General features: G+C 45.1%; 1 protein-coding gene across 5 annotated transcripts in view; it reads right to left on the reverse strand.

Moving 5' to 3' along the window:
- APLP2 (amyloid beta precursor like protein 2) overlaps positions 1–17,349 on the reverse strand; it is a 341,040-nt gene that overhangs the window by 150,844 nt on the left and 172,847 nt on the right. For all 5 annotated transcript variants that reach the window (XM_033919055.1, XM_033919054.1, XM_033919052.1 and 2 more), the window contains exons 5-6: positions 8,733–8,920; positions 4,252–4,445 (exon numbers count right to left, since the gene is read on the reverse strand). In XM_033919055.1, coding sequence (XP_033774946.1) covers positions 4,252–4,445; positions 8,733–8,920 — 382 coding nt within the window. The remainder of the gene's footprint in view (positions 1–4,251; positions 4,446–8,732; positions 8,921–17,349) is intronic.

Here is a 17,349-nt window from a genome sequence, read left to right on the forward strand (position 1 = left end):
CTTATTAGCATATTTAAGATAAATTACAGCAAATTATATGTGGAGAGGGTGATGCTTAAAAAGGCTGAAAATAGAAATCTTGCATATGACAGGGACATCATCCAGAACTATGACCAATATTCTCCGATTTAAGATCCAATTTCCAATTAGTAGTAATCCAGTTCTGTCCACCTCTCTATCCCAAAATAAACTATAAATGCACACCACTACTAGCAAAAGAGATCTGCCTGCAGGATACAAGGACTACTGGCAATGAAAAAAACAGCAATTCTAGCCCCTAACCATTTTTACCATTTTAAATGAACCACAGCGTACGACTAACATCCATGCAGATACTCCTCCTGTTGCAATACCTGCTTGCTGCTTGACAGACACTAGGCGATTTTCACCTCTCAAGAATAATCTACTTAGGTCTCGATGCACTAAAGTCAGTCAGTAATACAGACTAGATTGCTGTTGGCCGATTCTGGAACAGTGATCGATGCACTACCAAGTTTGCATGCAAATTATTTGCATGGATTTGCATGCAAAACAGACAGATCTAGCGCTCAGTGAACGATTGACACATGTGCAGAGCCCTTACAGCAGTGACAGGGGAAGCATCTTCCTGTCACTGCTCTTAGGGATTCTTTTTTTTAATGGCACAGATGTTGTGCATGTGTTTACACTCGCACAATCTTCCCCATTAAAAGAAAAGAGAGCCCCCCCCCACGCTGATGGCTCTCCCCAATGATCCCCCCTAGGCAGCGAAAATGGCAGGAGGAATGCCTACTCCCTCCTGCCTGGCTGAATACCCCCGTGCCATGCCCCCACCAAGTCCTGGATCCCGCATCAACAACACCCCCCAACCATCCCTTACCCTCTCCTCTTTCTCACAGAAAAAAAAGGAGGGAGGATTCCCACTCCCTCTTGTCACCACATACTCCCCCAACCCCAATCCCCCCTACCTTTACTAGACATTGGGAGCTGGAGGGAAGTATGCCCCTCCAGCTCCAAGCCCCACCCATGGAAAATTACAGGGCCTTCCCCTCCCTAGTGCATCATGTGATGCACGGGGAGGAGCCTAATGCCCTGATTGGCTCCCTAAAAGGTGAGGGCCTTAGGTTCCTCCTTCTGTATCCCATGTGATGCACAGGGAGGGGCCTAAGGCCCTGATTTGCTCAGACATCAGACTTTAGGCCCCTCCCTGGTGCATCACAAGGGATACAGAGGGAGCAGCCTAAGACCTTGATTAGCTCCCCAAGGGGGAGGGGCCTTAGGTCTGAGCCAATCAGGGCCTTAGGCTCCTCCTTGTGCATCAGGGCCTCAGGCTCCTCATGCATCACATGGTGCACTGGGGAGGAGAAGGCCCGTCATTTTCCATGGGTGGGGCTTGGAGCTGCAGGGACGTGCTTCCCTCCAGCTTCCAAAATCTAGCACAGGTACGGCCGGGGGTGGGAAGGTGTTCAGGGAGTGGGTGTAGGAGTCGAGGGAGCATCCAGTGGCAAGAGGAAGTGTGCATCCTTCACCTGTTGGCAGGAGAGTGGATATTCTCTCTCATGGAGGGTGGGTGAGGCATGTCAGGAGAGAGGGGGGCATCCCTTCTGCCAATTTTCTCTCGGGGAGGGGGGGAAATCCTGTGCCGTGTTCGTTTGGGATCATTGGGGAGGGCAGTCATCGGTGTTGGGGGACTTTTTTCCTTTTTTTTTTTTTTTTTTAATGGGAAAGATATTTTGCATATACATATGCAAAATATCTGCCATTGAAACAAAAAAGAAATAAAAAACCAGGTAGACCCATTAGTTTTTCCCGATAGCTAAAACCTGTTTTGTTTTTTGCATAGCCAAGTGTTGTTAGTGCATCAATCACTTGGCTACATTGCATGGGGTTCTAGCTAATTTGCATGGTTAGATTGGAAAATGGGCGATCGAGGGGAAAAACACGCAGTGAGCTGTTTTGTGCACAGGGTCAGTAAAAGCGATAATCGTTAAAGCTGTGAAAACAGGTTTAGCGATGATTGCCGACTTTAGTGCATCTAGCCCTTAGTACTGTTATGTGCCGATTTCCAGGTCAAGTAAAGAGAAGAATGACCACTAAAAACACAAACATATAACCAATAGAAGTATTTTATTCTCCTCTTTATTTAAAAAAGAAAGTACACACCAGTTAACTACACATTTACCCTAATTATAAAAATTTAGACACCAACGCCCAAGAACAAGTTAAAGACAGTTCAGTTTAATCTCCCTTACATACTCTGAATCAAACAAACCAAAAAAGTAACAGGAAAACATCTTTCCAAACCAACCACAACCCAAGATGCAATACTCTACCAGCTTTTCATGAGGTTTGGGACCCTTATGTACAGTGGAGGAAGCAATCTGAAAAGACTTGAAATGTATAGTTAGCATTGAATCTGTATGTTTTCTTGAAGTATGATCAGGAGGGGGTTATTGAGCAATTTCCCTAAGGGAGAGAATTAGAGGGATGGGGGGGAATAATTGTAATACCGCAGAGTTGCCTTAGCATATAAACAGTCATATGTTGTGTATTGGATGGTATGTTACATGTCAAAGTGGCATTATGTTGTATCTTTACTATGGATCTCTGAATAAAAGTTAGACACCTCCCCCCTCCCCCCCCTGAAAATAACCAAAAGCACAATCCTATTTTCCTTTGAAGTCAACGAACTGAGGAACAACAGATTAGAGTAGCAATTTGCAAACCTGTCCTAGGGGAACCCCAGAAGAATGGAAGATGAAGAAGTGGATGCATCGATTGTTAAATATAAAAATCCTTCATTGTAGAAAATCACATAAGTCGCTACCCAACACGACCGTGTTTCGCCCAATGGGGCTGCCTTAGGGGCAAAAAAAACGTACTAACACATGAAAACTTAAGTTATTAGTACTTTCTCCACCCCAAGGCAGCCCCATTGGACAAAACAACTGAGGCAGCTTCCTTGGGCAAAATACAACCGTGTCGGGTGACAACTTATGTGATTTTCTACAATAAAGGATTTTTATTTAACCATCCATATGTCTGCTGCTTATTCTTCTGGGACTAGAAAACTTCTTGCTCATCTGTTTCCTTCGAGTACCCCAGCCAGTCAGGTTTTCAAGATATCCACTATGAATATTCTTGAGATTTGCAAATCTCTCACGCATATAAGAGAATGACATGGGGACAAATTTTCCCTGTCCTCGGGGAAACTCTTTTTCCTGTCCCGTCCCCATTCCTGCAAGCTCCATCCTCGTCTGCACAAACCTCAAATACTTCAAAATCATAAGTGTTTGAGGCTTGTGCGGTTAAGGCAGAGCTTACAGGAATGGGGCAGGGACAGTGACACAATTCACGGGGACGGGAAAATTGATTTCCTGTGGGGACAGGGACAAATTTGGCCCCGTGCCATTCTCTAATGCATATTCATTGTGGAATCCTGAAAACCTGACTGGCTGGGCAGTGGCGCAGTGGTGGCCCTTCCCTTTCCTTGTATCTTTTTAACTTCTCCGGCATGAGCAGCATGCCCATGTCAGTGTCGGCTCGCCCTTTGATGTCACTTCCTAGGCGCGGGTCCCAGAAGTGATGTCAAGAGAGTGCTGATGCAGATAGCAACCTTGTGCCAGGGAAGTTTAAAAAAAAAAAGTATGGGGGAAGGTTAAGGGGCGTGCGCATGGCAAGGACAGGAGGAGGGGAGGGGGAGGAGGAGAGGTGCCGTGCATTTAGGAAGAGACTGGGTCCAGGGCAGAACGCCCCCCCATATCCCTTACTACACCACTGTAGCTGGGGTTCTCCCAGGATATGTTTGGGAATCACTTGAGTATGGCGAGTTCACCTGCCTAGACAAGTTATGTTTGTCTAGATGAGCCACATCTCTTTGGGGGCATGAGGAAGATGTACAGATAACATGAATGAAGCATTTTTAAGCACTTGATGACCACAATGCTTGATCATGTTGCCAAAAAGGCCCTCACTTCATGCTCTGAAGAAACACACATTTTTATCTTTCACACAATGCTCCATTAATGTATTTTTAGACCAAATTAGGAAATTAATGTTTTCAAAAAGTAAATTTTTCAGATTGATACATTACAGACCCCTTGGCATAAACAAAGAGTTTATTTCAGCAATTTCTGTTAACAGGGCTACTGAACTAATCAACCACAACTCAACTGACCCAAAGTACTAGGTTGGCTGGATCAATAAAAGATTAAGTAAATAGGCCACTACCCAGATACTGTGGGACCCAGGAATTTTATAAATTCAAAGTACCTTTCACATCACTGAGGATTTCTTTCTCAGATAGCATTCCACCATTGGCTTCTGTTGGGATCTCTTCATTGTAATCCTCTTCCTTATAGCTGTCATAATAGTAATCACGGTCTTCCACAACTTCCTCCTCTTCCTCCACCTCATCTTCAGCAGCTGTGGTAAAATCTTCTACATCTGCTTTCGTAGGAAACTCGCTTAAGAGCCAATTAGAAAAAAAAAAATCAAAATAAATTCAAAACAATTTACAATTTCAGTTAAGCCTAAGAAAGATGCTCTAGTAGGAAGAGAAAAAGTCTTATGAACATCTGTCAGCTTAAGACTGCTTGCATAAATGCATACAAACATTTTTACAGAAAAACAATGAGGGTATTGTATAAGTTGATGTCTATACTTAGGTGACTTTCCTATTTAGGCTCAACTCTATCAAGGAAAAAATTACGCATTTTATGCACGCGTCTCCAATCTACTCAAAGTGCAAGGATTTACAACAGCTCTATGGCTGTCATAACTGCTCATATGTAAAAACACATACAAACGAGCAGTTATACCAGCCATAGAGCTAGCATAAATGTTTATGTCTAGATTGGAGAGACATGCACAAATATTATAGTGTTAAGAACATAAAAATTGCCATAGTAGAAAAGACCGAAGGTCCATCAAACCCAGTATCCTGATTCCAACAGTGGCTAACCCAGGACTCGAGTATCTAGCTAGATTCCAAATATTAAAACAGATTTTATGCTTCTTATACTAGGCATAAACAGTGCATTTCCCCAAGACATTTCAATAATGGCCTATAGACTTCTCTTTTAGGAAATTAGCAAAACCTTTTTTAAACCCCGCTAAGCTGATTTCACCACATTCTCTGACAACAAATTTCAGGGTTTAATTATATGTTGTGTGAAGAAATATCTTCTGCAGTTTATTTTAAATCTACTACTTAGTATCTTCATTGCATGCTCCCTAGACCTAGTATTTTTGGAAAGTTTCAAGTTTATTAGATTTTTATATACCCTCTATCAAGGTTATCTAAGCGGTTTAACAATCAGGAACTCAAGCAATTTCCCTATCTGTCCCGGTGGGCTCACAATCTATCTAACGTACCTGGGGCTATGGAGGATTAAGTGACTTGCCCAGGGTCACAAGGAGCAGCGCGGGGTTTGAACCCACAACCCCAGGGTGCTGAGGCTGTAGCTTTAACCACTGCGCCACACACTGCTGCCACCACTGCGCCACACACTGTTTCCACTCCATTCAGTATTTTATAGCCTTCTATCATATCGCCCCTGAGCAGTCTTCTGTAAGCTAAAGAGCCCTAGCCAATTTAGCCTTTCCTCATAAGGAAGTTGTTCTTTATCATTTTCGTTGCCTTTCTCTATACCTTTTCTAATTTCACTATGTCTTTTGAGATACAGCGACCAGAATTGCACACAGTATTTGAGGTGCGGCTGTACCATAGAATGATACAAGGGTATTATAACATTTTCATCTTTGTTTTCCATTCCTTTCCTGATAACTCCTAACATTCTATTTGGTTTCTTAGCCATTGCCACACATTGAGCCAAGGGTTTCAACATATCTTCAAAGATGACACCTAGATCCTTTTCCTGGGCAGTGACTCCTAACTTGGAACTCAACATCATGTAGCTTAAGTTCAGGTTCTTCTTTCCCACATACATCACTTGCACTTGCTCACATTAAATGTCATCTTCCATTTTGACACCCAGTTTCACTCCCTGTCAAAGTATAACTATTTCTTGAGTGAAAAAAAAATCTCCTCCTCGTTTTAAAAGTATTTCCATGTAACTGAGTGTATCCTAGTCTGTCTACTTTTTGAACGAGTAAAAATGGATTCACCTGTACCCATTCTACACCACTCAGGATTTTGTAGACCTCAATCATATTCCTTATAGCTATCTTTTCCAAGCCTTTAGCCCTTCTTATGAGAAATGTTCCATATGCTATCATTTGTTCTATAGTTGGTCACCCAATTTGAATTTTTGTTTCATTCACCTCAAGCCCCAACCAATTAGGTTTGAGGACCTACTATAAAAGAAACTGCAGACCTCAAAGCATACCCTGAAGAAAACCACAGCATGATGGTTGATCTTGAATGAAGGGAATCTTCGGGATCCCAGTCAGCATGGATTCACCAAGGGTAGGTCCTGCCAATCCAATCTCATCAGCTTCTTTGACTGGGTAACAAGAAAGTTGGACTTGGGAGAGTTTTTGGACGTCGTGTACCTGGACTTCAGTAAAGCTTTTGACAGTGTCCCACACCGCAGGCTGCTAAGCAAGATGGAATAGATGGGGTTAGGAGAGACACTAACTGCATGGGTCAATGATTGGCTGAGTGGCAGACTTCAGAGGGTGGCGGTTAATGGTACCCTCTCTAAAACATCGGAGGTGACCAGTGGAGTGCCGCAGGGCTCGGTCCTGGGTCCACTCCTTTTCAACATATTCATAGGGGATCTGACTCAAGGGCTTCAAGGTAAAATAACACTATTCGCCGATGACGCCAAACTATGTAATATAGTAAGTGAATGCAGTTTACAGAATTATATGGCGCAGGACCTGCTTACATTGGAAAGTTGGTCCTCAACCTGGCAGCTAGGCTTCAATGCTAAGAAATGTAAGGTCATGCACCTCGGAAGCGGAAATACATGCAGGACGTACTTCTTGAACGGAAAAACTTTAACTAGGACTTCAGCAGAACGAGATTTAGGAGTAATCATCAGTGCAGACATGAAAACTGCCAATCAAGTGGAGAAGGCTTCATCTAAGGCAAGGCAGATATTGGGTTGTATCAATAGAAGTTTCATCAGCCGAAAGCCTGAAGTCATAATGCCGTTGTACAGGGCCATGGTGAGACCTCAACTGGAGTACTGTGTGCAATTCTGGAGGCCACATTACAGTAAAGATGTGCGCAGAATTGAATCGGTTCAGCGGACGGCCACCAGGATGATCTCGGGGCTCAAGGGTCTCTCGTACGAAGAGAGACTGAACAAATTGCAGCTCTACACTCTTGAGGAACGTAGGGAGAGGGGAGACATGATCGAAACATTTAAGTACCTCACGGGACGTGTCGAAGTGGAAGATGATATTTTCTTTCTCAAGGAACCCTCGGCCACAAGAGGGCACCCACTCAAACTCAGGGACGGAAAATTTCATGGCGACACCAGAAAGTATTTCTTCACAGAGAGAGTGGTTGATCATTGGAACAAGCTTCCAGTGCAGGTGATTGAGGCAGACAGCGTGCCAGACTTTAAGAATAAATGGGATACCCATGTGGGATCCCTACGAGGGTCAAGATAAGGAAATTGGATCATTAGGGCATAGACAGGGGGTGGGTAAGCAGAGTGGGCAGACTTGATGGGCTGTAGCCCTTTTCTGCCGTCATCTTCTATGTTACCTGACAAGATGCAGCAAGACCCGGAAGCCTGCAATAGTCACGTTACCCCCCCCCCCCCTTGTTCCTATGATATTATTGGTTCCCTACTGACTATAGGGTGAAATTTAAAATTTTAACCTAAAATACTTTATAGGCTTATAGTTGGGACACCTTCCTCTCTTTCATCTGCAATCTATTCCTATATCCTAGGATAAACCTGCTCCTCTACATAACATACAAACTTTTTATTTATATATTGCATAAGCCTTTCAGTTCTATGCAGTTTACAAAAGCAAAAGAGGTAAAACTGACCAAGTCAGTGAGCTACAACATAACTTGGCAAAAGAGGTTAATGGTGGAATTACAAAGGAGGTTGGCAATATAGATTTACAAAGAGGTAGAGTTGACCAGTGTCACAGAGTTACATAAGAACATAAGCAATGCCTCCACTGGGTCAGACCTAAGGTCCATTGTGCCCAGCAGTCCGCTCACGCGACTATGCCCAATCAGTTGCATAGTCACGAGGGGCCTTGGGGGCTCAGCCGCACTCCCAGGGGGCAGTGCATATGCTGTACAGCATTTCTTCCACCCCACAACCTGTGCGGTACAATGTGTCTCTCCCTTCCCTTCTCCCACGGTCCTGCGTCTTTCTCTTGCCCCCAGTCAGTTGGTCTCTTTTTCCATAGAATTGAAGAGTCTCTAAGGGTTTCTGCAGCTGGAAACCCTGAGAACATATAATCCAGCTTCATGGAGAGAACATCTTTAAACTCACCAAGACTTTCCCATTCTATGGGAAAAAAAACCCAACTGACTTTCCCACCAAAATTCAAATTGGTGACTAAAGGACTTCCCTGCCTCATTCACCTCAAGCTCCAATTGGGTTTGAGGACCCACTATATAAAAACAAACTGCAGATCTTACAGCATACCCTGAAGAAAGCCACGGAATGATGGCTAAAACAACATTTCCACCTGACAAGACTCAGCAAGACTCGAAAACCTGTAACAAGCAATTCTATGATCTCCAAACAGAACTAATAAAACTAAAGCCATAAATAGTGCAAAAGTTAGCAACAAGTCAACTTTCTTACCTTTTAATACTGTCATAGTCATCTTCATTCTCATCATCTTCATTCTCATCTTCTTCCTCCTTGGAGAGAACTTCATCTTTGATTTTAGTCTGGGGACAGCACACATACTCTGTTCCATGGAACCGATCAATTCCACAAGGCAGCAGCATACCATAGCTATGTAGGACCATAACTTCTGAAATACAAGCCTTAAAGAAAGACAAAGGGATAAGTCTTCACAGGCAGCTCTAGTGTTTTGAGACTAATTTTTATATTCTCAGCTAACAATATTAAACTCTAAATATCAAGAAAAGATTTAGTCTTTGGTGTTAGTTTTCTCCTTTACGTTTCAGAAAGCAGTATAGGGTGATGAGCAGAGATTCATTTCTCTCAAGTTTGAAATTCATTTTATTTTACCAATAAGCTAAAATCAGAACAAAGATACATTTCACAGAAACTTCCAGATAGCACAGTTACTTACCGTAACAGGTGTTATCCAGGGACAGCAGGCAGATATTCTTGACTGATGGGTGACGGCACCGATGGAGCCCCGGTACGGACAATTTTAGAGTGATTGCACTCTAAGAACTTGGAAAGTTCTGGTAGGCCGCACCGCGCACGCGCGAGTGCCTTCCCGCCCGACAGAGGCGCGCGGTCCCCAGTTAGGATAAGCCAGCTAAGAAGCCAACCCGGGGAGAAGGGTGGGACGCAAGAATATCTGCCTGCTGTCCCTGGATAACACCTGTTACGGTAAGTAACTGTGCTTTATCCCAGGACAAGCAGGCAGCATATTCTTGACTGATGGGTGACCTCCAAGCTAACAAAAAGAGGGATGGAGGGAAGGTTGGCCATTAGGAAAACAAATTTTGCAAAACAGATTGGCCGAAGTGTCCATCCCGTCTGGAGAATGCGTCCAGACAATAATGAGATGTAAAAGTATGAACTGAGGACCAAGTAGCAGCCTTGCAGATTTCCTCAATAGGAGTGGAACGGAGGAAAGCTACAGATGCTGCCATCGCTCGGACTCTATGGGCCGTGACAGAACCTTCCAGTGTCAGTCCGGTCTGAGCATAACAGAAGGAAATGCACGCTGCCAGCCAATTAGACAACGTACGTTTAGAAACAGGACGTCCCAAGTTATTCGGATCAAAGGACAGAAAGAGTTGGGGAACTGATCTGTGGGGTTTAGTACGCTCTAGATAGTAAGCTAGAGCTCTCTTACAATCCAAAGTATGAAGAGCCTGTTCCCCAGAATGAGAATGAGGTTTCGGAAAAAAGACAGGCAGAACAATGGATTGGTTGAGATGGAATTCAGAGACAACCTTAGGAAGAAACTTTGGATGTGTACGCAGAACCACCTTGTCATGATGAAAGACCGTAAAAGGTGGGTCTGCAACTAGTGCATGTAGCTCACTGACCCTCCTGGCAGAGGTAAGGGCAATAAGGAAAAGTACCTTCCAAGTGAGAAATTTGAAAGGAGAGGTAGCCAAAGGTTCAAAAGGAGGCTTCATTAAGGCGGAAAGAACCACATTGAGATCCCAGATAACAGGAGGGGCTTTAAGAGGTGGTTTCACATTGAAAAGACCTCGCATGAACCTGGATACTAGGGGATGAGCTGAGAGGAGTTTTCCATGGACTGGCTCATGAAAAGCCGCAATAGCACTGAGGTGGACTCTGATTGAAGTGGACTTGAGGCCAGAGTCGGACAAAGAAAGAAGATAATCCAACAAGGTCTCCACTGCAAGAGAAGTGGGATTATGATGATGGAGAAGACACCAGGAAGAAAATCGTGCTTTGATGATAACTTTGCAAAGTGGCCGGTTTCCTGGAGGCATCCAGAATTGAACGAACAGGCTGAGACAAAAGTGTATCATGAGAAGTCAGCTCGAGAGATACCAAGCTGTCAGGTGCAGAGACTGGAGGTTGGGATGTAGAAGGGTCTCCTGATGCTGTGTAAGCAGAGAAGGATACAGAGGAAGAAGAAAAGGTTCCCTGGAACTGAGTTGAAGTAGAAGGGAGAACCAATGCTGCCTGGGCCACCTCGGAGCAATCAGTATCATGGTGGCTCGTTCCCTCTTGAGCTTGAACAAGGTTCTCAACATGAGAGGCAGAGGAGGAAAAGCATACAGGAACAGATCTGACCAGTCGAGGAGAAACGCATCCGCTGCCAGACGGTGAGGAGAGTAGAGCCTGGAGCAGAATAGGGGCAGCTGGTGATTGTGAGAAGCTGCAAAGAGGTCTATCTGAGGAGTGCCCCATTGAGCGAAGATGGATTGTAGAGTGAAAGGATCGATTGTCCACTCATGAGGCTGGAGAATTCTGCTGAGCTTGTCCGCTAAGGAAATTCTTTTCTCCCTGAATGTAAATAGCTTTCAGGAATAGATGGTGACTTATGGCCCAAGTCCAGATCTTCTGGGCTTCCTGGCACAAGAGGCGAGAGCCCGTTCCACCCTGCTTGTTGATGTAGTACATCGCAACTTGATTGTCTGTGCACAGTAGAAGAACTTGAGGGAAGAGAAGATGTTGGAAAGCCTTGAGGGCATAAAACATCGCTCTGAGTTCCAGGAAATTGATGTGATGCTTCTTTTCCTGGGCTGTCCAAAGGCCTTGAGTTTGGAACTCGTTCAAATGAGCTCCCCATGCATAAGGAGAGGCGTCGGTGGTGATGACTAGTTGATGAGGAGGTAGATGGAACAGAAGACCTCTGGATAGATTTGAGGATACCAACCACCATTGTAGAGACTGACGAAGAGATGATGTCACAGATATGTGTCGTGAGCAAGGATCCGTCGCTTGGGACCACTGAGTAGCAAGGGTCCATTGAGGAGTGCGCAGGTGAAGACGTGCGAGGGGTATGACATGGACTGTGGATGCCATGTGAGTGACCACTGTTCCCTCTAAGCTGAGCAGGAGTCCTCCACCCACAGTCTCACCAATAGAGGGTGCTGTTTTACTGTCACATTTTTCAATTGTGAGGGACAGGCAAGTTCTGCAGGACTCCAGGGAACATACCTGTCCTTAGCGACTGAAAATATTCCACCCCCTAGTGGTAGCAATGCAGCTGGAGGACACCTGCTCAGCTTAGAGGGAACATCCCGGGGATGTGACCCAAGAGTATCATCATTTGCTTGGCAGAGATGGAACGTTGTGGAAGCACCTGCTGACATAGAGACTGAAGAGTCTGAAGACGGTTGGATGGCAGGAATGCTCTCATGAGGAGTGTGTCCAGTATCGCTCCAATGAATTGAAGTCTCTGGGTGGGGATGAGATGAGACTTGGGTAGATTGATCTCGAACCCCAGTATTTGCAGAAACAGGATGGTTTGGTTGGTGGCCAGGAGTACTGCTTGAGCGGAAGTGGCCTTGATTAACCAGTCGTCCAGGTAAGGAAATACCTGAAGGTGGTGAGAGCGTAGAAATGCAGCCACCACAATGAGACATTTGGTGAACACCCTTGGAGAGGAAGCAAGACCGAAGGGCAGCACCTTGTATTGGTAATGACAATGATTGATCATGAAGCGGAGATACCGTCTGGAGGTTATATTGATCGGTATGTGAGTGTATGCCTCTTTGAGATCGAGGGAGCACAGCCAGTCGTCTTGATTGAGAAGAGGATAAAGAATGGCTAGAGAAAGCATCTTGAATTTTTCCTTTACCAAACATTTGTTGAGATCGCGAAGATCCAGGATTGGTCTGAGATCTCCCGTTTTTTTGGGGACTAGAAAATAACGGGAGTAGAATCCCTGCCCCTGTTGATCTAGAGGAACTTCCTCTATAGCGTTCAGAAGGAGGAGGGATTGAACTTCTTGAATAAGGAGGGCAGATTGAGGACTGTTCAAAGCAGACTCTTTTGGCAGGTTTTGGGGCGGAAGAGTCTGAAAGTTGAGAGAGTAGCCGTGGCGGATGATGTTGAGGACCCATTGGTCCGAAGTAATAACTTCCCACCGGCTGAGGAACAGAGAAAGACGACCTCCTATAGGTTGCGGCAGGAGAGCAGATATAGGAGTACTGGCTATACTTTGGAGAATTAAGTCAAAAGGGCTGTGTCTTCTGCTGTGGAGGTGGCTTCACAGGTTGCTGCTGTTGTTGTTGTCTGGGAGGCTGATGTTGCTGTTGCCGTTGACGCCTGGGTTGCTGAGAAGCTGCTGGTAATGGGCGAGCTGTGAAGCGGCGTTGATAGGCCGATTGCTGCCTGAAAGGTCTTGTTGGAGGAGGCTTTTTTTATTTTTAAGCAGGGTATCCCAGCGTGTCTCATGGGCAGAGAGCTTTTGAGTGGTGGAGTCCATGGATTCCCCAAAGAGCTCATCCCCTAGGCACGGGGCATTGGCTAACCGATCTTGATGGTTAACATCAAGTTCGGATACCCGAAGCCAGGCCACGCATTGCCACAGACATTGCTGTCGCTCTGGAGGTAAGTTCGAAGGTGTCGTAAATGGACCTAACCATGAACTTACGAAGTTGAAACAGAGACAAGCAATGGTGAAAAGATTGTTGTTTACGTTGAGGAAGGTACTTCTCAAATGAAGCCATGGTGGTAAGGAGATGTTTAAGATAGAAAGAAAAATGAAAAGCATAATTACCAGCTCTGTTAGCCAACATTGCATTTTGGAAGAGCCTCTTACCAAATTTATCCATGGCTTTACCCTCTCTGCCAGGAGGTACAGAAGCATATACACTAGCTCCTGAGGATTTTTTAAGGGTAGATTCCACAAGTAGAGACTCGTGTGGAAGCTGAGGCTTGTCGAATCCAGGAATGGAATTACTTTGTATAAAGAATCTAATTTACGTGGAGCACCTGGGATCGTTAAGGGAGTCTCTAGATTCTTGTAGAAAGTCTCCCTCAAGATGTCGTGAAGAGGGAGCTTCAAAAATTCCTTTGGAGGTTGGTCAAAGTCAAGGGCATCTAAAAAGGCTTTAGACTTTTTGGACTCAGCCTCCAAAGGAATAGACAGAGAGTCACACATGTCTTTCAAAAAAGACGAGAAAGATGTAGTGTCATGCCTAGAGGATGGGTCAGGTACAGCAGAATCATCCTCATCTGAGGAACATTCACCCTCAGAGAGAAAGGGTTCCTCTGAATCTTCCCACAGATCAGGATCCCTGACATGGGAAGTACGGTCCCGAGACTCTGGGGTAGATGGTTCTAAGTGTCGGGTTTTGCGCACCGACTTACCCGACCTCATCGATATGGAACCAGGGGATGTAATCGGTGGCACCGGTGCCGAAGTCTGTACCGACTGATGTTGAGCTCTCGGCTCCGGTGCGAGGACTGGCATCGATACCGTGAGGTCGAGTGAAGCGGTACCGAAACAGTGGATGCAGACAGCACAGGCTGTTCCACTATCGGTACCGGCGGCTCAGTGCGGACCGGCACCGGAAGGTTCGGTGCCAAGATAGCTGGAAGGAGATGTTGTAATTGCTCCTTGAGCTGCACTTGGAGGATGGCCGCAATGCGATCATCCAGGGATGGCACCGGTACCGCCTTTTTCTTTTGCGGTACCTGCGGTGCCGCTCGACGTCCCGGAGATGAGGAGCCCGATGTCGAGGGACTCACCTCAATAGGGGCGGAGCGCTTCCGCCTCACAGTCGGCAGGATTGGGCTCGCTGCACTCGAGACCGGAGGACGCTCTAGCAGGGAAGGCTTCTTAGTCGGCTTACCTGAATGCTGGGACGCCGGTGCGGTGTCGAAGAGGAAGGTGCCGACTGAACAGGTGCCGAAGCCGGTGTCGATGGAACGGGGTCGGACATCTCGGCACCGAACAGTAATCGCTGTTGTATCTGGCGATTTTTTAGAGTACGTTTTTTTAAGGTAGCACAGCGGGTGCAGGTGGAAGCCTGATGCTCAGGACCCAAACACTGTAGGCACCAGTTGTGTGGGTCCGTGAGAGATATAGGCCGAGCACACCGCTGGCACTTTTTAAACCCTGGCTGAGGGGGCATGAAAGTAAAAACGGCTTCAGCCAAATCGAAGGCCGAGGCCTCGATGGTGGCAGAAGGCCCCGCCGGGGAAAAACCAAAAAATGAAGAAAAAAGTAAAAGTTTTTTTTTTTTTTTTTTACAAAAATGAATGTAAAGAAAAAAGGCAATAGAGCCAAAAAGGTTTACGCGAGCGGGAAGGCAAGTAGAAAAAATTTCAACAGCCGTTGAAAAACGCGTCTTCTTAGCTCCGCGGAAACTAAGAAACTGGGGACCGCGCGCCTCTGTCGGGCGGGAAGGCACTCGCGCGTGCGCGGTGCGGCCTACCAGAACTTTCCAAGTTCTTAGAGTGCAATCACTCTAAAATTGTCCGTACCGGGGCTCCGTCGGTGCCGTCACCCATCAGTCAAGAATATGCTGCCTGCTTGTCCTGGGATAATACTGTTATTACAGTTACATGAAGTGCATTACTGCCATGAACTGCTAGAAAAATGAGTTGTATCAATTAGAAAAGTTTCACGGCTTGCATAGTCTCTGAAATTAATATTAATCTAGATTCCAAGATAAAATAGCAAAGAACTGTGCTTCATTCTTTTCCGAGTAGCTGGCATATTTTCTGTCAATGATAAATTTCTTTAATCTACATGTTGTACAACTAACAAGTCCTAGAGAAGCCAATTAAACTATGTTACATATGCTAAGCCACATGCTTCCAATCTTTTTTTTTTAATTGCACTTTACAGCTACTAAGCCCCTCATCATCTATATCTTACATAGTTCAAACCAAGTATTCTCATGCATTATATAATAACAATTATATGCAGATTTATATCCCGCTAAATCCTTGCAGTCAAGAGTTCTAGGCAGCTTACAAATGGCATTGGCGATACATAGAAACTTACTTATCTACTATAATAAAACCCTAAGCGCGCATGCGCACTTCAAACTTCGTGATCCCTGCGTCTGTGATCTGTAGATCCGTGCTAGTAGAACCTACTGCGCATACGGAGTTTCAAATGGCGACCACGGACGCAAGGAGGTGGAGAACACGCCGGCGACTCCCCCCTCCCGCCCTCACTCAAAAGTCTTGCAAAAACCGCTGCCACCGCTGCTGCTCTTCATTCGCGTCTGCCCTCATCTTCAAAGCAGCCTGCTGAGGATCGCCGGCCGGCTGTAGCGAACCTCGCAGGCCACTCTCCACCTTGGTAGCATGTTCCCTTTGATGTGATACCGCCCCTCCTCTGACTTACGGGATTGCGTCAGAGGGAACATGCTACCGAAGTGGAGAGCGAATGAAGAGCAACAGCGGCGGAACCAGTTTGTGGCCAGAAAAAAACAGGAAGCAGGGATGGAGGGAGGGTAAGAACGGGGGTTTGGGAGCAGGTATTAGGGAGCAGGGAAGAGGTGCTGCTGGACAGGAAGGAGATAAAATGAAGGGGAAAGGGCTGCTGCTAGACAGTGGTGAGGTAGAAGGAAGGGAGAAGGGCTGCTGCTGGACAGAGGGAGCAGGGAAGAGATGCTGCTGGACAGGGGGAGGTAAAACAAAGGGAGAAGGGCTGCTGCTGGACATGGTGAGCGGTAAAAGGAAGGTAGAAGGGCTACTGCTGGACAGGGGGAGCAGGCAAGGGGTGGTGGTGGACAGCTGAGGAAAGAGAGAGACAGAAAGAAAGACTTTAAAGAGCAAAGATTAATTTTTACTTTAAATACAGTCAAACCTAACGGGCTTAATACGGAAGTAGAATGGATGACATTAATTTAAATGGCCCCGGGCTGGGTCCCAATCCTGATAGGGTATGTATGTATGAGGTCATTACGTTTAGACTTTTCTGATAAAAACACCGCGGCCATGTTTGCTGATGAATAAACTGACAACGGCGGTACTCATGGAACCGGTATAACAAAGGTATGGGATAAGATATGTCTGAATATTTTAAAGTATACCAGAATTACTTATATGGGCTTTAAGTTCCTGTCCCTATGAGTGTGTTGAGAAATTAGGTAAAATTGATCGAGTGTATTTATTATGATATATCTCTCTTTTCTTGTCAGGGGAAATACCTTGATAAAGCCCCCTGGGCGAAACATAGCCTATGTTGGTGAAGAACCCCTGCTATGCTTTATTAAAAGATTAACTTATCTTAAAGATTTCTGAACAAACCATTTATACTAAATGGAAAATAAATAAATATATATATATATATAACTAGATTGATGAAGACTCTGGTGCAACTAAGTCTGTGATTGAAACCTTTCTCACAGTCTGCACTGCATTGCTGAGGTCCTAAACGGGATAAATGTTTAACTGATCTAAGGTTATTTGTGTTTTTTGATTTTGCTTAACAGAGAATTTACATAGCATTTCTAACATTTGCATAGCATCGTTCTTTGGCAGCAAGTTCCAGGATAGTATTTCCATTGTGCAGTGTAGGAATTTAAAGTTAAGTTTGATACTCCACAGTATTTATACCAAGTGAAGTATTAAACTTATTTCTGAAGATTCCAGTGAAAACGATTTTTCTCCTTTGTCATGACCAATTTGTGTGATGTGGGACTTCCTCTTAAAATAGCACACATGCATCTAAACAGGTGTGAGCTTCTTTATCAATATACATCATTTTACCAGATGTCCATTTTGTTAGAGCCAACTTCTCCCAATATACTTGATGATACAGAAAGAATCTGAAATAGTATTTTTTAGCATATAAAACTTTTCACTTTCAACT

Source organism: Geotrypetes seraphini, chromosome 13 (assembly GCF_902459505.1).
Source record: "Geotrypetes seraphini chromosome 13, aGeoSer1.1, whole genome shotgun sequence".
Lineage (NCBI taxonomy): Eukaryota > Metazoa > Chordata > Amphibia > Gymnophiona > Dermophiidae > Geotrypetes > Geotrypetes seraphini.